The sequence below is a fragment of the Dipodomys spectabilis genome, unplaced genomic scaffold, assembly GCF_019054845.1.
Source record: "Dipodomys spectabilis isolate Male_0828 unplaced genomic scaffold, ASM1905484v1 ptg000296l, whole genome shotgun sequence".
In the NCBI taxonomy this organism is placed as follows: domain Eukaryota; kingdom Metazoa; phylum Chordata; class Mammalia; order Rodentia; family Heteromyidae; genus Dipodomys; species Dipodomys spectabilis.
Genome location: NW_024870973.1, coordinates 536,979 through 559,587, shown reverse-complemented (window position 1 = coordinate 559,587; position 22,609 = coordinate 536,979). Strand labels below are relative to the sequence as shown.

Sequence of the window (22,609 nt, the reverse complement as noted above, 5' to 3'; positions counted from 1 at the left end):
TGTGAGCCACAGGTGACTGGCAACCCCTTTAAGCGTTGCAGCCATCTCTAAAGACATCGCCTGGGCCAGGGCTGTGCTAATGAGGAGGGGCATGAGCAGAGGCCAGAGACTGGTGTGAGGTAAGAGCACCATTTTCTTCATAGTATTCTTTCGTTTAACCATGTCTAGGTCTCCATAGCGTCTCCTTAGTTTTTCTAGTGTTGGGGGGGGGGGGTAGGATGGAGTGAGAATCCACTCATAATTTTAAAATTCACAGTTCCTATGTGCCAGCCAGCTCTAGAAAGACACAGAATAAGTTTAACAGGAGTGCAAGAGAGATGCCCACATTCCTGATAGACAATAGTTCCAGTGACTAGAACGAAGGATTTCCAGGACTCTTTTTTTATTTGTTTGCCTTCTTTTTCTCTGTACTCCAGAGTAAAACATGTGCTCCCTACATGGTCCTCAAAAGATGTTTTCTGGATAATTCTGAGACCCAGGTATGGGAAGCCTGCCTTATTCAGACTTTCTACCAAGAGTTCTAATCATAGCTCAGTGGATGTGGGAGTCCTCATTTTGTCCAGGTGATGGCTGGGAACATGTGTTCAGGCCACTGCACGATCTGCCCTTGCTTTGTGGACACCTGCTCCCCAAACCAGCAAGGTAACAGCTAGTGTGTTCACCTGAAGCTCCAAGGTGCCATCTGGAGATGCGTTGAAAGGCAGACTGTCCTCAGTTGAACTTGGGCTGCACTGGGGGAAGGGGTTCAAGCACAGTAGGACAGGATGGCCAGCATGAAGTAAGGTCTGGTTTTGGTGGGTAGCGGGGGTTTCTGGGACAACGCGGGGTCTGGGTGAGCGGTGATTTCTGGAACATCACTGGCTGCTCCACGTGGCCTTGTTTTACCATGGATGTTCAGAACCTGTATGCATGGTGTTAAGTACACGAATATTTTCAGAGTCCTGGGCCCCTCACACCCTGGTCACCCATGGTTTTTCCTCAATTCCAGTCTCTGTGGGACCCGGTATTTGCAGATGCCAGGTGTTTGGGACTCAAAGAATGTCTTTTTAAGTTGAGTGCCAGTGGCTCACACCTATAATCCTAGCTCCTCGGGAGGCTGAGATCTGAGGATCATGGTTCAAAGCCAGCCCAGGCAGGAAAATCCATGAGACTCTTATCTCCAATAAACCACTAGAAAACCGGAAATGGTGCTGTGGCACAAGTGGTAGAGCACCAGCCTTGAGCTGAAGAGCGCAGGGGCAATGCCCAGGCCCAGAGTTCAAGTCCCATGACTAACAACAATAAAAAAAAAAAGGTCTTTCTATAGAAACAAATTGTGCCCTTGTCCTGGGGGGACCCTCCTGTGGCTACTGCTAGGTCTACAACTATTTACAAAAATGCGCACAAAACAAAAACACAGGAACAACACAGCCCACCCTGGAGGGCAGCAGGCTAGGACATGGCACGATTCTCCTGTCACCAGTGTGTGTCTGTGTGGGGGACCCGACTTTTGTCCCTCCACATTCCTCTCTCTCCCTCAGGGAAGTAGGAATTTGGTTGGTGTAGACAGCGCTGGCCTCTTGAGCGCCAGTGGTGTTGAGGGGCACAGAGCTTCCTCTCGCCCCGCCATCTCCAGGAGACAGTGCTGCCTGGAAAAGCAGAGCAGGAAGCAGCTGGCTCTCTAACGCAGGATTGCACAACTGGGTCATTGTGGGGAAAACACCAAAAACAAACCTAAAAATTCCCTCAGGCCCCGCACCACACTGCGCAGTAGCACGGGGTCGCAGACGGGCGGACATGCTGGGCTGTTTTCTGTTCACCCTCGCTGCACCCTCTCTGATGATTAAGCCCTCAGAGGCAGCACGAGGAGGGCCTTTTGGTATGTTCCAACTAGGTCGCTGGCCCAGAATTCCTGCCTCCCCTCATCCTCCACACCCATCTGAACACCTCAAGTCTCCATAATGCTTTGGCCCGTGGCCCAAGGAACTCACCAGCAAGCTCTTAAGGCCAGAAGGAAAGGAAGGTAATGATGTGGACACTGCTCTGATGGTGCCTGCCGGGCTGGCCTGCTCGTCCCCAAGGTGAGAGCCAGCTCATGGGTCGGGTGTGCACCACAGTTGGTACCTTCTAGAGAAAGGTGGACAGAACAGTTCTCTGGGATGGATCTGCATTGGCAAAGCAATGGAACACCTGCTTCCAGCAAACTCTATTCTCTCCCAGTTTTATAGCCAAACTTCACTCCTAACAGCCAGGAGTCACCCCCAAAGCCAGTCTGGAGACTCCAGGATGGAGGGTTGGCAGGGCTTGAGGGGAAAAACAGCCATTCTGAGAGCAGTGGTCAGCAATACCTGGCCAGGATCAAACAGGGGACCTCTGTGCAAGCAAACAAGCAAGCAATGGAGAAGGAGCCCAGCAGCAAGACAGACAAGCTCTCTTACGGAGACATAAACCGACACGTTTGGGACGACTAGAACTGTGGCATCTGCAGGACCGGGAGGGGGGGGGGGGAGGGGCAGAGGACAGAGTTCTGAAGAAATGAATTCTTCCGTCCCGCACATTCTTCTTCTCATGACTGCTCAAGAACACTTCACGTGTGCTCTGCATGACCAGAGTTCAAGGGGTAGACCGGATTCTACTGTCTTTTTGCATCTAGAATCTTCCCTTCGACAACCTGCCTTGGCCGGGGGTGATTTCAGTTTTGAGACTTAAGACCTCTTGGCTGTGCTTGTGTGTTGCAGGCTGTACTCGGCTGACCTCCATCAACCCACTTCAACACAGACCTCTTAAAAGTCAGCTTGTCTCACACTGCCCCCCCATTCCCACCTGCTCCAGAGCTGCCCCTTAGCCGGTCTGGACTGGCACCCCACCCCTGCCTGCCAGCCTGGCACCACCAGCTCCAGCTCCGCACACCACCTGCTGAGGGAACAGATACAAGAACTCCCCTTCCTTCCTTCTACAAGCCAGGTTCAAGTTCAAGGCTAGGAGAAGCACCAGACTTCTTAGCTTGGGAAGGAAGAAGAGGCCAAGGGACTGCAGGTTTTCCCCATGGCTGGTGGAGGGGTCAGTTTTGCTCCTGGGTGCCTCATTTTCATGGACCCGATTACTGGGCAATAAGCAAACGCCGGCGGCCCCCCCCCCCAACATAGATGTGGGTGGGGAGTGGCGAGGTGTCAACAAGGCAGATGGGCAGCGCGGCTCCAGGGCCTCCGCGCTATACTCGGATGGGCAGCACCAAAGCACACGGGAGCCTGGACTCATCCCCTTCTCAGAGTGAGTGAGCGTTCCCAGCTACTTAACTGCCATGCTGTCACGTGAACCAAGTTGGAAGGGAGTGCGGAAAGAGCATAGATCACCTTGGTGTATAGATATTTGTGGGGTTTATTTTTCCTTTTGCCAGCTTGTCTCTCTGCTTCAAGTGCCTACCATCTGCCTTTGAACAATCTAAGTGCGAGCAGAGAAGATTTTATTTGGAGGATGAAATGCTTAGCGCTCATCTAAGCATTTTCACATCCTGGTGTTCAGGGCATTTGCCGTTTAATAAGATCTCAGGGGCAACGTGGTTGGATTGGGAGTTGGCTCTTCCCATAGTCAGAGTGTACTAGAAAATTAAAAACCTCACGATCGCATTACTTCAACAGAAAGAACAGGATAGTTGGGGTGTCAGAACTTCACCCCTAGTGGAGTCCCAGGGCTGCAGGGAGTGAGGCAGGGAAGTATCTTTGTGTTATTTCCTACTTGCTTTCTTAACCTTTTTTCCCCCCAGTCCTGGGGCTTGAACTCAGGACCTGGGTGGTATCCCTGAGCCTCTTTGAACTCAAGGCTAATGCTCTGTCCCTTGAGCTATAGCACTACGTCTGGCTGTTTTGAGGAGTTCATTGGTGATAAGAGTCTCATGGACTTTCCTGCCCAGGCTGGCTTCAAACAGTGACCCTCACATCTCAGGCTCCTGAATAGCTATGATGACAGGCATGAGCCATCAGCACCCAGCTTCTTAACTCTTTTTGAAGATTAAAAAAAAAAGTCAGATTCACACATGAAGCAGTTCAGGACCTGCTGACTGGTGGTGTACTTTCCCTGACCAATAAACACCAACGGAACAGCAAATAGATTCATTCAGCTCACTCCTAAGAGTCATGTGATTTGAAGTAATCTGCCATTTTAGAAATATGGCCTTAAAAATTCTAGACTTCTAGATACCAAGCCCTATGATGATGCCAAGAATAAAACATTCTTTAAAAAAAAAAAAAAAAGCTGGGTGCTAGTGACTCACACCTGTAATCCTAGTTACTTCAGGAGGCTGAGATCTGAGGATTGTGGTTCAAAGCCAGCCTCGGCAGGACAGTCTGTGAGATTCTCATCTCCAGTGAACCACAAGAAAACCGGAAGTGGAGCTGTGGCTCAAGTGGTAGAACACTAGCCTTGAACAAAAAGAGCTCAGGGACAGTGCCCAGGCCCTGAGTTCAAGCCCCACAAACCAACAACAACAGCGACAATGAAAGAAAGAAAAGAAAGAAAGAAAGAAAGAAAGAGAAAGAGAGAAAGAAAGAGAGAAAAAAGGGAGAGAGAAAGAGAAAAAAGGGAGAGAGAGAGAGAGAGAGAGAGAAAGGAAGAAAATACAGCCTTAATTAAAACTAACTTCTGAGTCAAAAACAGATACACCGGCCAGTAGAAGGCCTGGAGTTGTGCTTCTAACCAGCAAAAAACAGTGGGTTGCCAGGCTCTGGTGGCTCATTCCTGTAATCCGAGCTACTCAGGAGGATGACATCTGAGGATCACAGTTCAAAGCTGTGAGGCTCTGATCTCCAATGAACCACCAGAAAACCAGAAGTGGAGCTGTGGCTCAAGTGGTAGAGCACCAGCCTTGAGCTGAAGAGCTGAGAGACAGCACACCCAGGCCCAGGGTTCACACCCCATGACCAACAAAAATAAAAACAAAAAACACAAAACAACCCCAAAAAACACAATGGGTCCTGAGCCCTTTGCTGAGCCACCCAGGCCTTGGGAAACCCAGTTACTACCCCTGGAATTACAGGAACCCAGCAGTCAGCATGTGCTGGGCACACATTAGGATGCCACGTGTGAGTCCTTCCCCACTGGAAGGCTGAGAGCACCGCACAGCAAACCCTAGCTGGGAAGACTGAGGTGAAATCAGAAAGACAGCCGCCCTGGCCTCTTGCGAGGCTCCCAGAAGCCGTCAAACTGGAACTCCAGCTTCCCAGGCAGGGAACAGAGCCCACTAGATTCCCAGGTCTGAGTCTTCATTGTCCTGGAATTGCTAGGGAGGCTAGGTGACTCAACACCCGCCCCCCACCCCACTGCCCTGAAAACGGGGGGGTGGGGAGGGGAGGGAACCCTAAAAGCTACTAAGCAGTCGTGTTTTTGCTTACTCCAGCAAGACGGGTAAGAAAAGGCAGTAACTACACGTAATCCCAATCGCTCACCTTTGCCTCCACAATTCTTACACGTGGTTTTAATAAAATGCTACGGTTCTTTATTGTAAATGATCACTGCACAGAGGAGAGTGTTTAAACGTCCTAAAAGGCGAATTTCAAAGCGTTATGCCTTCAGAAATGTCGTAGTTCATCTCCTCACTAAGTCATGTTAAAGTTAGTAAGAGGTGCTTCTCATTTACAAGAGAGAATGAGTATGTCTGCCTGGTTTAGGTCCCAAAACTGACCCTCAAAGCCCCTCCTCCGCTCTTCTCCCATTGTTTTTCGGAGGGTAGGGACAACGCTCCCTCTGTTCCTAAAATGGTGCTGTGCTACCGAACAGCAGAGCCCAAGTAGCTGCTTTGCACTCCCCTTCCATCTACTCCCCCCCCACACCCCCACCCGCCCCGCAGTGTGCTGTGTGTAGGACAGATGGCAAACAAGCAGCAACAGCATCAGATGACACGCTGCCGACGTGTGAACAGGACACCCTGGCTAAGAGGAGTCCATTTCTACTACTTAACTACAGCCCGGTACCCCGTAATAAACTGCGGCAAAGTCCGAAACACATCATAAACATTAAAGCCCTAACAGCCGATGTTAATTAGCAGTTGTTTCAATTTCGGCAACAATTCATCTCTAAGGCCACTATTTGGAACACTCGTGCACTTAAATGGGATTTCTCACTCCAAACAAGGGAAAGCTATATTGATTACAAAGACATGACCTGCACTGTATAAAAATCAAATAAACTCCTCCTCCTCATTGATTATAAATTGAGTCATGATAATAAAAGTTGCCAAAAGTCTCCTTTCAGAAGGACGTATTGGTTACCCAATGCCATGATCGTACCCATTTAGAATCCAGCTGACCAAAACATACAATAATCTCTAGTGGGCAGCAGCGCCAGGTAATTCCTCCCAGGGAAGGAGTACTTAAATACAACCATGAACCTACAAAAGGAACAAGCCGAACCCGGCAACAAAGTGATCTGAGAAGGGACAGGACTAGGGACAGACGTGGGGAAGTGGGTGACTTCAGCCGGGATCAGAGCTGGTGGTGAGCCAGGCCTCTTCTCAAGACCTCCCTTCAGTCTACTCATTGTGCTGAGAAGGTTAGGAGGCCAGGCAGGGCATGCCCTAGGGCAGGGGTTCCTATTTGCCAAATACCAATGAATGCACAATGAGATGAAGGAGAAACAGAAAGATCTGGTTATTAATGAAGAAATGAACCTCCTTAAGGTAGAAGGCTGGAAGGAGAGGACAAGGGAGAGCGGGGACTGAATGGTAAAGCTAATAATAGAGGAAGAAGAAAGGAAGTTTGCACCACAGGAGATAGAGGCAGAGGAAGAGCAGTGAGCCTGGGAATTGCATCGTGGGTAATTATCCTCTTGCACAAGCAGCAGCAGAGTCTGGGCCAAAAACGAAAGGGGGTGGAGGGAGGAGAGAAAAGCAGAGGTTCACCCCTGTCCCTTCTCTCTCCCACAGCTTCTTTCCAAACCACTTGTAAGACAAGCTTGGAGACTGGCAGCTGCAGGCCTTGGCCAAAAGAACCTCACCACCATTTGTTTCCATCGCTGGTGTCCTGAACTGCCTGGGTATGGATTGGTGTGGGAGCTAAAGCAAAGTCCGGGAGAGGGAGCCCCACTATGGAAGTGTTATGTACGTGTCTGTGCCTGTACCTGTGTGCAGATACTAGGACCCACCATAAGTCTCCTACAGAAGAGATCACAGGTGCCAGTAGCTCCCGCCTAAACTCAGGGGGCTGAGATCTGAGGATCACGGCTCAAAGCCAATCTGAGCAGAAAAGTCTGTGAGACTCTTATCTTCAACAAAAAGCCAGAAGTGGTGCTGTGGCTCGAGGGCTAGAAGGCCAGCCTTGAGCACAAGAGCTCAGGGACAATACCCAGGACCTGAGTTCAAGCCCCAGGATGCAGAACAAGAAAAAGGAGGGGAGTGGGTAGTCCTGAAGTTTTAAGGACAACTTTTAAGCAACTTCGGATGAAAATAATTCTGGAGGGCTGGGAAGGTGGCTCAGTGGTAGAGCGCTTGCCTTGCATGCATGAGGCCCTGGGTTCGATTCCTCAGCACCACATAAGCAAAAAGAAAAAAAACCACAAGTGGCACTGAGACTCAAGTGGTAGAGCACTAGCCTTGAGCTGAAGAGCTGAGGGACAGCGCCCAGGCTCAGAGTTCAGGCCTCACGACCTGACTCAAAAAAAAAAACAAACATAAAAATAAAATTCTGGAAAACTATCATAGAGTAGCAGAGATTCTAAGCTTTGTTGCTAGAACTCCGAGGATAACTCACCTCGAGACAAGATGGGGCTCACGACCGCTGGGCCCTCAGGTCCCTTTGGGTAAGGACCTGAGGGAACAGAGACGATCACACTGGATTGTCAGGGAGGGAGCCAGTCAGTCAGTGTTCCTCACAGGATACACTCACGGTGGCCATCTCCACCTGAGACCTCTGCCAGGAGAAGCTGGCGGGGGGGGGGGGGGGGGGGGACCCACAGCCTCACCAACCACCTGCAGCCAAGGTCAGGTCAAGGGCAGCAGAGAGCGGGCAGTTACTGTGTAAGACTGGAAGACAGAGCCCCGAGCAGGTGGGCAGTTTGGGGAGAACTGTAAAAGACCCCTTGGCTGAGTTCTGGAAGTTGAATCTTTCCATGTAGAACACTGGACAGTCCTAGCAGCAATCAACAAGAACCTGGAGAAATGAGCCTCTGGGCTTGTGTGGAAGGCCCAAGAGCATCCAGTTGGATGGAAAATACCAGGCCTCTCCTGGTTATGTCTCACTTGTCATTGTAACCCCACTCTCCTGCACCGCCCCTGAACACGATGGCAGCCACAGGAAAGGCTTAAGAAATGGTCTTCAAGACAGGTGTGGCTCAGGTAGTAGAGTGCCTGCCTAGCAAGCATGAGGTCCTGTGTTCAAATCTCAGGACCAACAACCCCCCCCCCCCCGCCGCAAAAAAAAGAAGAATCAACATTTAATTACCCAGCTGGTAGAGTGCCAACGACTGTGGAGGGACCTCTTTCACTACCTTCATCCCTGGCTGGCTTTTGAGCCAGCCCTGCCTTTAGGTCAGCCTTTGAAGACCCACAGAACTCTCCACTTACTCCTCTTCCTCCCGGCAGTTTTATTTACTCTCCGCCACCAAGACAAGCTGTGGTCCCCTCTCAAAGTAATCCTTCCCTGCCTAATGTGGGACAGACAATAAAGAAATGAAGGCCCAGCCGGGCCAGCAAACTCATCCAGTCCAAGGATTAGGAGACACACCTGTTCTTCACGGCAGCTGCTGAAGTAGTCAGAAGCATGACACCCTAGTAACAAAGTTCTCTCCGCTAAAGGCCCAGCACTGACAGGAGCAATAAGCCGGTCTCCAGTTACATCACCTGAACGTGAAAACAAGTTCAAGACCAGCCTTGCTGGACTTGAGAACTCTAATACTGCTCTGATGATGGAGGCAGCGCCTGCTAGCTGATTATACAAATCTTCTATGGCACGAATGCTACAAGCAGCCACTGTATACGCAGGGTGTAAGGAAATACACCAAGGCTTCATGCACTTTGCCGGACACGTACCCCATGGCTGACCAAGTTCCCCTCTATTTAAGCCATTTTAAAAAACAGTTGAAAATTGCCTGGTCCAGAGAGCAGACACCAACACGGGAACAAATAAGCAACATTCTAAAATGACCTTCTCACTCCACTCAGCACTGGACACATAGACAGACACAAGGACAGATGCACACACGTGTGCACCCCCCCCATGACCAGCATCAACACTGCCCAGTCTAGAGCTCCAGCACTAACACAGGAACAAATAAACGTTCTAAATTGTCTTCTCAATCCACTCAGCATTGGACACATGGATGCACGCGTGCACGCACACACACTGGAAACATGTGCAGGCAAGGACATGCAGTGTGCATGCACGCGTGCGCACACACACACACACGCACACACACACGCACGCACACACACACACACACACACACACACACACACACACACACACGACCAGCACCAACTCTCCAAGTAAACTACTTCATCACTGCAATATGTACATATTACCTTTTCAGACCAGACCAGGAGACATTCTTGGAAACAGCTTGTTAACAGCCCCTGGCTTGCTGTTGAATCCGTTTATAGTCTATCAGGAAGACAGCCCTCCAAGGAGATGCATTTTACATCTCTACATAATACTGCCTTGCCTCAATAAGGCTGGGTTCTGTGCAAACCTTCCCTCTACGCTAGAGAACAGATTTGGCTATAATTTCTATAACATACTCTCCCATGAGCATGCAGTACGTACGCACATATGCAAACAATCACAAACAAACCCTTGGAATAAAAGCAGAGTGGGGCCCAAGAGAGGGCAGCCATGTCACCTGGTCCTGCTGGCCATAATGGCTCCGCCAGCTACCTTCCCAACTCTCCTCTCCAGAACCGACCTATTCTAACCTCCAGTGCAGGCTCTAAGGTGTGAGCTTTCAACGACTGCACGAGGGAACTTTTCTCCTTGGCCCACAGAAGCTGCTTTCCAGGTGTGGGGCACGATGAAATCTCTTGGTGTACCTTGATATGCAGCCCTCAATACACACAACCACCATTTTCCCCAAGCCTAACATTTGCCTGGGGACACTAGGACCGGCTGAAAGGTGACCAGGATCTGGCACAACAGATGCCCCTGAGGTACCAGGCATGGTCCAGTGTGCAGCCAGACCCTTCCACCAACCCACTAGATTAGCAGGGGGCCCCTAATAATGTAAAACTCTAAGAGGAATCAGAGAGGTCAGCTTGGGGCGCAATGCTGTGAGGTGAATCCCTTCCGACGCCATTTGGTGCTGTGCCCAGCCATCCCCGACTGTGCCCAGAGAGGCCCATCTGCAGGCCATCCTGAAACATGCCCGGTAAAAGACAGGCATGCTGTGAACTTGCACTCTGCCCTATAACCTAGATTTAAGCCAGGCATGAAGAACTGTGGGTGTGGCAGGGTGCTGCCGAGGGTTGTATTCCCTCCATGGTCAAGCTTGTAAGAGCGCAGAAGAAAAGGGATTGTCCATATCCCATCTTTCCTTCAAGGCAGCCTCCTCAACGCCGGGCCAGCCAGACACACATGTCACCCTGCTTGCGTCCAGAAGCTGTTCAGCTGTTTCACCGAGAATTTCAAGACCAAGCCTCAGGAGAGGTAGCTAATGTTTACATACTTACACCTTCTGGCTTTGCTGGGGTAAAAAAGCCCTGCACTGGAGTGGGCCTGTCTCACCTGCAGTTTTTTGGGGGGGGGTAGGGGGAGAATCCTGGGGCTTGAACTCAAGGCCTGGGCACTGTCCTTGAGCTTTTCTGTTCAAGCCTAATGATCTGCCACTTGAGCCACAGTTTCACTTTTGGCTTTCTTACTTAGGGTTACTTAGAGTGGTTACTTAGAGTTAAGAATCTCACAGCCTTTCCTGCCCAGGCTGGCTTTGAACCATAATTCTCAGACTTCAGCTTCCTGAGAAGCTGGGATGACAGGTGTGAGCCACTGACATCTGGCATTCTCCTAGCAAGTATGCCGCCTAGAAGATAATTAATAAGCTGACCACGCTGGTAGGCTGCTCGCTGTTGTTCAGCTTCTGGGGGTAGGCAGCTTGGGGAGGCTAGAGGACCAGGAAGGGCTGACACGCGAACATACGCCCCAGCTAAGACAAGAGCCGCTACCCAGAGCCTCTCGGAGCATGCTGGGAGCCTCGGAGCACGCTTGGAAGGCAGGATGGCCCGCCACTCCAGCAGTCCTGCGCTGGCTCCCATGGTGTCCAGCGTCCTGTCACCTACAGCTGACCTCAGCCCACAGAGCCTGGCCCCCACTTACTAACTCCCAGCCCTGCCTAGAGCAGAGCTGAGGACAAAGAAAGCAGAGCAGGAATCTAGCAAGGGAGCCTTTGTTCCTCTGGTTCTCAGGGGGAAACCTGCTTACTTTTCTTTCCCTCACCCAGCAGCCCTGTCAGCAGACTTGGGAAGGAAGCACATGGGACAAAGTCAAAGGAGAGAGGTTGGCCGCTTTCCAGGGGGTTTTAGGTGTACTCAACGGAATCAGGCCCCGTTGGTGTCAAAGTTGGGGAATGGAGGAAGCATACCCAGACCTGGGACGCGGTCCAAAACCCCCCAGATTTTTTTCCTCAAACAATGGCTCTCCCACTCTGAAAGAACATGGATCAAACGGTATCAAGTAGTAACCCTGCCCATCCCGGCCACTACCCGGAGGGTCACCAAGACCCACTAGGGCAGAAGAGCTCGGATCTGCACAGTGTAAGACACTGGCCCAGAGAACTCACAACGCAGGTTGTTTTTTTAAATGTCCCGGGCCACAAGTCAAAGTGGGGAGAAAATATACCAAGGATCCAATCCCCCTTTCCCTAAACCCGCCACGCCAATGCCACGGCAGGAGCTTAAACAGGAGTACACAGAGGTCCGAAGAGTAGAACTCACCTCTGTCCCTCTGGGAGCCTGGCCTGTGATCACAGATCAAACCATGGAAATAATTCGCTGGACCATACAGAAGCTTGGCAGACTAGGGACTATGGTTTGTTCTGGCAAGAGTCTGACTTGAGGGCCAAAAACAGTCAGATGGAAGAGGAAGACGAATGGTGCAGGACAACAAGGCATTATGAAAGAAAGAAGTGATTCCTCCTAGGGACGCTCCTGAACCTCTTCAGGCTCCTGCTGCCCCGGCTTAGGCATGAGCTGAGCAAAGCAGATGGACGGATGGCTTCACTCTAGTTTCTGATGCTGTGTGGATCTGCGCAAGTACCAGCAATCAGGCGTACTTCCCTGGGCTTGACTATTCTTCTCCAGGAACCCCAGGCAGGACCGCACCTGCCACGAGGCCCCCACCGGCAGCTGTGAGGATGCTGGGCTGTCCCTCTTCTCACCTCCAGACCCTCTGGACTGGGGAGTAAGGAGGGAGATGCCTCTGAGACAAACAAGCTGCTTTCTGGGGCTTGCACTGCTTCTTCTTTTTTTTAATTACAAGGTTGATTTTTATCTGTAGCTCATTTCTTCCAGGAAATACTCAGCTTCCTCATGTAGGAGAGCTGTGAGCGATGCAAGGATCAGTGACCTCACACACAGAGTCTTTGGGAGGATAATGACACCGCGGGTCACAGACCGTGCAGAAGCAGCCATGGAGTGCCCCTAGAGATTACCAGGGCCCGTGGGAAGGAACAGCGCCCCTACGCCTTTCTTCAGGTCATGGGTGGGAAAGGGGCAGGGAACATTCTCCTCAGAGGACACTGCATGCACAGGTGAGAACTGAGGGTGTCTTCAGATGACAATGAATGGGAATACTGCTACTGAACCCCCCCCACCAAGCTCTCCCCAAATCAAGAGCTCCCTCATAGCCCAAGGTAACAAGCTCAGCTTCCTCTAACTCTTCCATGCAATTACACTCCCCGAGGGCTACTCCTCCAGCTTACGAAACCAGAAATGCACCACCCCAAAGCCCCAGCGTCTGTTCTGCGGTCAGACAGAGATGGGATCCTGGAAATGCAGACAGACTGGGGAGCCTGTGCCATCTTTCAAGCCTCACCCCAGTCCCAAAGAATGAGCAACTGTACGAACAGGAAGTGGGATACTGAATGCTGGGCGAGAACGCGGCCCTCGGGGACACAGGGATTTTCCTTGGCTTTCGTCTTGGGTTCAGAACCATACAGCTAGTTTTCCCCTAAACTCCCTGCAAGACTCCCTGAAAGGCATGGGCTCCCCTGGCTCATCTCTCTTGTAGCAGAGACCTGGGTTCAGTTGAAGGTGGTGAAGCAGGAGCTACTCTGAGTCCCGTGGAAAGTTCTGTGGGACGGGGACAGGAGCGCCAGGCTGGGCATCAGCCAACCAGGGAGGCCAGGACACCAGCCCTCAAGAGGACAAGGTGTCCAGGTCCACAAGCTGAGCAGGAGATACACAAAAGAACTTTGCTTAGCAGCGTGAGGCACCGTAACAGGCAAGTGCAGGTGTCCACAGCTCTGAGCCGTGCAGGATTGGACCCCCTTCAGGCACCGAAAGTTCATGGTTAGGTGACCTGGACAAGTTCAAGTCCCAGCTCCAGGCCTTTGCTCCGGGTCTGTGCCTGAGCTCCTGCCCTGGGTGTCCTCCGGGGTGAGTGGACCCTTCTCTTCTCCACTACCCCTCCCCCCAAAGTGAACTCACAAGGAAGTGCCAGGGAACCTTGGAGGACAATAGCATGCAAATCTGAACCTGAGGCAGGCAGGGAGTCACCCAGCAGGGAGCATGTCCTTTCTGGGTCATTCAGGAAGTGAGGTCTGTTTCCTGGTGGCTAGCTTTCACACCTGATGGGAAGACTCACTTCTTAGCAGAGGGAAAGAAAGGCCTGAGGAGGCTGCAGACCCCTTCCTTCAATTCAACCCTTTCCTCACCTGGTGAAAGGGAGTGGACTTCAATAAACTGTGGGGACTTTTAAAACTCAACGTTTTAATGCCAGTCCTATTGTGGTTGGAGATCTTTCCAAAATACACTGCATTCTCTTCTCACTTCTTAACGCTCGTAAACCTGGAAGCCATGACTGCAAACATTAATATCACCAGCGTTCTGTGGCGTCTGCAGCGCCCTGAGGAGGGGTTTAACACTAGAAATGAGTCCTGGTCGGAGAGCCAGGCCGTATGAACTGTGTTTTCTTTTCCCTTCCTTTTTGGTAGTACTGGAGCTTGAACACAGGGCCTTAAGGTTGCTAGGAAGGCACCCAGCACCTGAGCCACACCCTAGCCTTCTTGCTTTATTTTTCAGATAGAGTTTGTGTAGCTGGGATTACAGATGTGTACCATTATGCCCAGATCAGTTGTTAGCAGGCTGGCTCCAAACTGTCACCTGCCCCATCTCCAGATCACACAAGTAACTGGGATTACAGGTGTGCACCACCATATCACTATGCAGTTGTATGGCATTAGAGGGCATGAACAGGACACTTGGTTCTCACTCTGGTCCTCTCTAAGGGGTGAGGGGGGCCCTGGATAGGAACCTGGTTCTCACTCTGGCTTTGCCATGATTAACAATGTGAGCTTAGTCAAACTATTTATACACCACAGGACTGTTTCCTTGCCTGTCTCAAGGAAAGTTTGGACTGTGCTTTCAAAATGCCTTTGAACACACCTATAAACAACCTATTATCTATCAATTACCTACTATCTCTAGCCTTCCCAAAATCTCCTCTAAAAAATTTCTATCAACACTTCAAAATCAGAAATGTATGAAGTCAGATGGCCAAAAGCTGTCTTCATTCAAGTACAATTAAAAGAACAAAGCCATGATAAGCAGGTAATCGCAAAAGAAAAAAAATTAATGTTCAAGAAAAAAAATTAATGTCCGAATACCTACAGACACTTACGTAAATTTCCAGAAGTCACAGTACTAAAGATACAAATGGGACAAATGACAGGTGCTTTTTAAGAGATTACTGTTCATGGGTTGAGCAGAAACATTTTTCTAAAAAAGTTGTGCAAGTACAAGGAACACAAGAGTAGTGCTGACGGCAGGGACAGCCTGCCAGGCTAACGACAGCCTGAACACAGCCGTGGAAGACAGCCAGCCATGCATCCATCCATCTAGACATCCGTCCTTCCATCCTTAACCAAACTGCTGTGGGGCACTGGAGGGGGAAGGAGGATTAAAAACAGATAAAAAAAAAAAAAAGGAAAAAGGTTTTGAGCAGAGTGAGAGTGAAGCAGGGCAGATCACCAAACGGGCATTGCCAAGGCTTGGTGGCACCGTGTGGCCATCCCCCCTGCCTGTGCCCAGCAGGCCCTGTCTGCCTCAGCTTACCCAGCAGCCCCCCCATCTCCTCACTTTCTTCCTTCATAAAAAGGGCTGCAGCCCCTGACAGACTCTGGTTCTCACAGTCCTACACACCAGCCCACCCACATTCCGTAGCCTCCCTGGGCTTTGTAAAATGGGGAGGAAACTGCATGCCAGACAGAACCAGGACAGTGAATGACATTCTGCAGATAAAAGACCAACAGCACAAAGACACTAGTGGCAAGGAAGGGGGAGGGGCGCACAGAAGAAGAGGAAGAGGAGGAAAAAGAGGAAGAGGAAGAAGAGGAAAAAGAGGAAGAGGAAGATAGGGAAAAAGAGGAAGAAGGAAGTCGAGGAAGGAAGAGGGAAAGGAGAAGAAAGAACCTGGTAAATTACAAATCACTGTGCAGTTGTGAACTAGGAGCAGATACTCCAATGACACAGGATTTATGAACCCCAGGGGTCCTGTTTCCAGTTTTAAGGAGAAGCAGGGTGGCTCCAGGCACTTGGGCCCACCCTTGTTTATACACTAAGCCCCTCCTCCCAGCCACTGGCACAAGACCCAGCTACAGGGGATATTTTCACCCAGATGAAAACGCCACTTGGTAAATCTGCATCAAGTCACAGATCTGAGATAGGTCTCACTGGAGGCTGCGTTACAGGTGCATAATACGCGTTTCCACCTAACAGAGAGGCCAGGCAACGCCACTCACCAAGCCCGCTCACCCCCCGTGCCCCTCACAGCACCTCTTTATAGTCTGGCTCCTGTATGCCCAGAAAAATCAATAAAAATGTGTTTGCTTTTTAATAGGCTATAATTCGAACTTCTCACCGATTTAGTAGCTCTTCTCTCCCCAGATACTAGATCTAGTGGTGACAAACAAGACTTCAAGCGGGACCCCCGTGGGCATGAGAACCCAGAAAACTCACAACCCCACTCAATCACCACCGAGAGGCTGATTCCTTCCACACACCCAAGGAGAAACACTCCTTTCCCTGCGTGAAAACAAGTCCAGTGCTGTTCAAAAAGTGGATTTCACCGGGGAAAATGCCTCTTGCATACCTCACTCCCAGGGGCTTCCTCTGACAAGGGTCCCTGAGCAAAGGGCAGGCTTTAAATCTGGGTAATAAAATGAGACTGCTCCCCAAGTGACCCCAGCCACCACCCCTGCCCTGCCCTTCCTCGCTGGGGATAAAGGCCTGGTGAGTCTCCGTGCTTCCTGCTTCCTGGCTTGCCGTGTTCACCCCTTGCCTTACCTACCCTGAGGAGGGGACTTCCAGAACCGTCTTGGACCGGCTGCCAGGTCTGTGGCTTTAGCTGATAAACAAATGGGCTTGGCTAACCTTGGGTAACAGCTGGAGGAGAGGCAAGAATTCCTCAGAGGGGAGCTGATGGCAAGAACCAGTGCCTTCAGCCTGAGGCAGACCTCACTACAAAAATATTGCTGCAAGCCAGGCAAGGTGGCTCATGCCTGCAATCCAGGCTAACTCAGAAGGCTGAAATCGGGATGACTCAAGTTCAAGGCCAGACCTCATCTCACCCAATGGTTCAAAGCTGGGCAGGGTGGTAACTGCTGGTCATCCCAGCTGTGTGGGAGATTGAGATCTGGAGGACCAAGGTTCCAGGCCAGCCTGGATGAAGAAGGTTCCAAGACCTCCTTTCAACAGAAGAAGCTAGGCCAGCAGAAGGGAAGGGTGTTGGGGGGGAGGGGTGCAAAAAAAAGGGGGCCCTGAGGGCATGGTTCAAGTGAGCCCCTGCTGAGTTCAAACACCACTTTTGTACAGTAAATAAAATATTGCTGCAAACCGAGGTTCCAATCCAAGTCCACCAGGCTCTCTGGCCTCATCCCTGCCTCCTACCCCTTTCTCTTCCCACACCTGTTGAGACCCTCCTGGCTTGAAGCCCCCACCACCTTCCCTGAGGGTACATCGCTGGGGGCCCTGGGAGCAGCTGGCTGGAGATTAAAATGACCAAGCTAGGAAGTACCAGGGATGAGGCCTATTGTATCGAGTTTCCCTGGCCTTTTATAGATGCTCCGTGAACCATAGATATGACCTGGTGGCCAGAGACGCTGCAGGCCGGGCATCTGGTTGAGCACCCACAGCCAGAGCAACACTTAGCTCTGGAACCCCGTCTGTGAAAATGGGGTCCCACGCTCTCCCAACACTGAATGTCTGAGCATCCTATGATGCTACACCGTGGGGAAAACCAGAACTCAAAGGCCCATGCTGCTGGCCCTCATACCCATGACTGCTTAGGAATTGTGCTCTGTTTCTTAAGAGACAAAAGGAGAATTTTACCAAAATATTACAATGTTATACCAAAGTTCCATTGCTCAAATCAGGCACTGGTGGCAAATGCCTGCAATCCCAGCTACTCAGGAGGCTGAGATCTGAGGATCATGGTTCGGAGGCAGCCAGGCAGGAAAGTCAGTGAGACTCTTATCTCTAAATAATTAGCCAAAAGCTGAAAGTGGAGCTGTGGCTCAAGTGGCAGAGCATCGGCCTTGAGCAGAAAAAGCTAAGGGAGGGCTTGAGGTTCTGAGTTCAAGCTCCAGTACTGGTACAAAAGAAAAAAAAAGAAAAAAGAATCCTACCACTAGTAATCTTTGGATAGATACCTAGGGAGGAGGGCTCCAACCCTGCCTATCAGGTAGCCAGCCCTGCTCAAGGCGCTTGGCTCCTGAGGGGACATAAGAACCCCGAGCAGAGATGGCAGTCTCCTCCTCCATCCCTCATGTGCAAGAACTCTGTACCAGCTGCCAGGAGGAGAATAGGACACAGGAGCACACCAAGCCCAGGAGCCCCAGACCCAGCTGGAACAATCCAGGTGGCCGGTGTCTTGGTGAACAACAACTTCTTAAAAAAAAAAAAAAAAAGTATTTCAGGCTAGTCACTAGTGGCTTACGCCTGCAATCCGAGCTACTCAGGAGGCTGAGATCAGAGGATCATAGTTCAAAGCCAGCCCAGGAAGCAAAGTCTTAATTATACTCTTATCTCCAATTGACCACTCAAAAAAAAAAAAAAAAACCAGAAATAGAGCAGTGGCTCAAAGTGGTAGAGCACTAGCCTTGAGCCAAAAGAGCTTAGGGACAGCCCCTAGATGGACCAGGAAAAAAAAGAAAAGGACTTCATTCAGGGAGGAAAGCTGGCTGATAAGGAGGCAGGAAAAGGGCCAGGGCACTTGTTTATCGGCTAATTTCTGTATCCCAGCCCCCAGGAGAGCATGCGGTGACCCAGTCCACCGCCACTTGGCTGAATTTAAAACTGAACAGGTGACTTGAACTTCTTCCTTCTTCCTGGGACCAGAACAGGACTCTGAGAAAACATTTGACTTTATTTTATAGAGCAAGTCGATCCTGGTGCTATAGCTCAACACCCCCTAGGATCAGGAACTGGGGGAGAGGAGAGGAGGTCACGCTGGGAATCACGGAGAACACTCAAGATCAGGAACTAGGCTGGGTGACCTTGAACTGGGTGGAGGCAGGCTGGGTGACCTTGGGCTGGGCAGCCCCTGGGCACCGGGAAGAATATCTGACTTTAACTTCCCCAGGAAATGGAAGAATCACTTAGGAAGAGCAAAGAAGTAACAACAGCCCCCTCCAAAGGGGGCTAGACCCATTCAAAAACTTTCACCTTACAAACCCGCCCAATTAGAAACCAGCCTCTTATAACAGAAAACCCAGGTCAGAAGTAAACAAAGCACTTCCCTGACAGCCTTGGGCTGGGCTGGTCGGCCAGAGCTCCCACCCACCGCGGTTAGGGACTTATGTGCACCCCCACCCCCAAGGGGAAGGGTCTGGGAGTAGATGGGGGGAGGAGACCATGCAGCATCAACCTGCCCATCCACTTTCTCTACTCCACAGAAAGCGGATTGTTGGGACTCTAGAAGCCAGCAACCTGCTTCTGGCTCATGACTATTTTTTTTTTCCTCCCTGCACCCTAAATGAAATGCAGGGTAAGTAGAAGCATCCAACTAGGTAATATGTAGAGGCTGGGAGTGCAGCTCAGTGGTAGAACACTGGCCTAGCATGCCCAAGGCCCAGGGTTCCAGCCGCAGCACAGACATAAAAAAGAAAACAAGGGCTGGAAAGGTGGCTAAGTGGTAGAGCGCTTGCTTTGCCTTCTTGAGGCCTTGGGTTCGATTCTTCGGCACCACATAAGCAGTGCTCGTGATAGAGTACTAGCCTTGAGCTGAAGAACTGAGGGACAGTACCTCAGGTCCAGAGTTCAGACCCCATGACTGGACCAAAAAGCAAAAAAACAAAAACAAAAGACTGAGAAGCAATCAGGGGAAAATAATGACGTACAAACAGAAGATGCAATTCCTGTATCCCATTTAAGAAAGTTTGGCTGAAGGTTGGATGATTTGCCCGTGGTCTGTGTAAGGAAAGGGATGGGTACTCTCTGCTCTTTCCAGTTCCAATAAGGCTCTAGAAACATGCTATTCCATTACCCCCCCTTCTTACCCCCCCTGCCCAGCACATAGGTACAAGGCTCACCAGAAGAGTGGGGTGTGGCACACCTGAGGCCACAGGGACACACTACTCTCTGTGGTCCTCACTGCACACGTACGGCAGCATCTCTGGTCTGGGTTTTTCCTGGTGGCAGGTTTACTACCACTGAACCAAATGCAATTAGTTCATTGATTTGATACCCTTGGATTTAGTGACCTCTGTTTTTCGGATGAAATATCAAATCAATGAGATCATCTGTATCAAAAGATTTCCCCCAACTCCATGCAGAACCTAACTTATATTGCAAAACAAACTGCCTTGGAAACATCCAACAACACAAAGTTTCCCCCACCTCTCCCCCTGATCTGTTCAGACCTAGGAGCTGGTGCTTTAGTAAAAGCAAAAACAAAGGAACCCAACCCACCTTTGGTGGGGTTTACCAGAGGCACTCTGCAAGCCAAGCCCAACTCCCAGATAAGAAAGCTCTGCTTCTAGTGGTAAAGATACAGTAAGCGGTAGGGCCGGGTGGCTCACGCCTGCAATCCTAGCTACTCAGGAGGCTGAGATCCGAGATCGTGATTCAAAGTCAGCCAGCGCGGCAGGAAAAGTCTGTGAGACTCTTACCTCCAACTGACCACCCAAAAGCCAGAAGTACAGCTGTGACTCAAGCGGTAGGGCCCCTTCAGCGAGCCAAGAAGCTCAGAAACAATGCCCAGGCCCTGAGTTCAAGCCCCAGGACCAACCAGCTACAAAAAGGAGAAAGCCCAATAACCAAGTCTGATAAAAACAAAAACTGCCTAACAGAGACCCCAGTTCAACAAGTGTTAACACAGGAAGTGTTTCCCCAACTCCCCACGGACCAAGAAAACGGCCTCCGTTGTTTCTTCAGCAGGCATTCAATTTAAACAGGCCGAGTGGAAACCAGACTTCTGCAGGGCCGGCGTCTGACCGGGACGGTGTGCTGCCCGGATCGGTGCGGGGAGAGCGAATGGCCAGCACGACGTTCTGACCAGATCCGTGCGGGGCCAGCGTCCGATGGGATCCGTGCGGGGGGGGGGGGGGGGGGGGGGCCAAAGTGTGGACGAGCGACACAACCGGGGAGGTGGGCAAACAAGTCAGCCCAGGGCAGCAAGCTCTGCCACGACGATCTAGAAGCACCGACCTTCGGCCTCCCCCCGGGGACACCCGCAGGCGTTACCGCGCACACGGACGCAGGGCACGCGCGCGCTGTATGCCGCACGCGTGTTACACGCCTCGTGGGCGCTCCCCGCATCCCGTGTGCCTCACACCCCCCTCGTGGGTCGCGTGCAGCGCGCACACGCCGTCACGTCCGTGTTACGTGTGCAGCCCCTGCACACGGCCCGCGCCGTCACGCGTGGAGGAGTTACTTCTGTCCCCCCCTCCCCGCCGCGCGGGAGTCCTCCGCCTCCACCCCGCACAACTTTCTCACGCACGGAGGTGAAACCCACCACTCAGCAACTTTGTCCGCCCGTGGCGCCATCCCCGGGCGGGGAGGGGGGGGGGAGTGACCCCGCGGAGCTCACGACGCGGGAGGGGTGCGGGGGGAACCCCACGGGCGGGCCGCAGCCGCCCCGCGCGCCCCGCAAGTCCGCGATCAGGAGGCGGGGGGGGGGTGGAGGGCGGCCCCGCCTTGAGTCCCGCGACCGGAGCCCCGCGCCGCCCGCCCCCCGCCGCCTCGCCCCGCCCCGCAGCCCGCGCCGCCCCGCCGCCCCTACCTTGATGCCGCACGGGGCCGGCGTCTCCGACATGTCTCCGGCGGGCTCCGGAAGTTCCCGGCTCCTCCGCGCTCCGCTCCCGGCCGCGGGCGGCGGGCGCCCGAGCTAAGAAGTTTCCGCCGGCATCGCCGCGGGCGGCCGCCGGGGTGCGGGGCGGGCGCGGGGCGCGGGGCGGCGCGGGGCGCGGGCCGTGGAAGCCGGCGGCGCGGGCGCGGGGCGCGGAACGCGGGGCGCAGCGCCGGCCTCCGTCTCCTCCCACCGCGGCGGGCGCCCCGCCCTCGCTCGCTCGCCTCTCCTTCCCCTCCCTCTCTCTTTCTCTCTCCCTCTCTCTTGGCTTCCTCTCCCCCCCGCCCCCTGCTTTCGCTCTCTTCCCGTCGTCCGACTTCTCCTTCCCGGAAGGGAAACCGAAAGCTCGGCCGCGCCGCCCGCACCGCGACCCGGGGAGTTTGGGGCCGGGACTGACGCGACTTCCCGGCCCGGGCTCGGCCTCTTAAAGGCGCCGCCAGGAAGCGCGGCTCGGGTTCCCGCGACCGGCGGGGCGGGGCGGGGCGGGCATGAGGACTGGGGTGGAGCTTGCGGGCGGGGCGGGGCGTGAGGGCCGGGGGTGGAGCTTGAGGGTGGGCGGGACGGGCGTGAGGGCCGGGGATGGGGCTCGCGGGCGGGGCGGGGCGTGAGGGCCGGGGATGGTGCTTGCAGGCGGGCGGAGCGGGCGTTAGGGCCAGGGGTGGAACATGAGGGAGGACGGGGCGGGGCGTGAGGGCCGGGGGTGGAGCTTGAGGGTGGGCGGGGCGGGGCGTGAGGGCTGGGGGTGGAGCTTGAGGGTGGGCGGGGCGGGGCGTGAGGGCCGGGGATGGGGCTTGCGGGCGGGGCGGGGCGTGAGGGCCGGCGATGGGGCTTGCGGGCGGGCGGAGCGGGCGTTAGGGCTAGGGGTGGAACATGAGGGAGGACGGGGCGGGGCGTGAGGGCTGGGGGTGGAGCTTGAGGGTGGGCGTGGCGGGTGTGAGGGACGGGGGTGGAGCCTGAGAGGCATGAGGGAAGGGGGCGGGGCTGAGAGAAAGGGCGGGGCGTGAGGGGTGAGCCTGAGAGGCGTGAAGGGCGGGGAGGGGCTTCGTGGGCCGGGGAAGGGGTCGGAGGAGCGAGAGGACCTGGTGCGAAGCCCGAGTGGCGTCAGGATAGGGGACGGGACGTGATGACCGGGGGTGGGGCCTGAGAGTGGGCGC

General features: G+C 52.9%; 1 protein-coding gene across 2 annotated transcripts in view; it reads right to left on the bottom strand.

Moving 5' to 3' along the window:
* Etv6 (ETS variant transcription factor 6) overlaps positions 1–21,555 on the bottom strand; it is a 103,188-nt gene extending 81,633 nt beyond the window's left edge. For both annotated transcript variants that reach the window (XM_042701537.1, XM_042701538.1), the window contains exon 1: positions 21,390–21,555. In XM_042701537.1, the coding sequence (XP_042557471.1) occupies positions 21,390–21,422 (33 nt within the window). In that variant the 5' untranslated portion in view covers positions 21,423–21,555. The remainder of the gene's footprint in view (positions 1–21,389) is intronic.
* Positions 21,556–22,609: the final 1,054 nt, after the last annotated feature.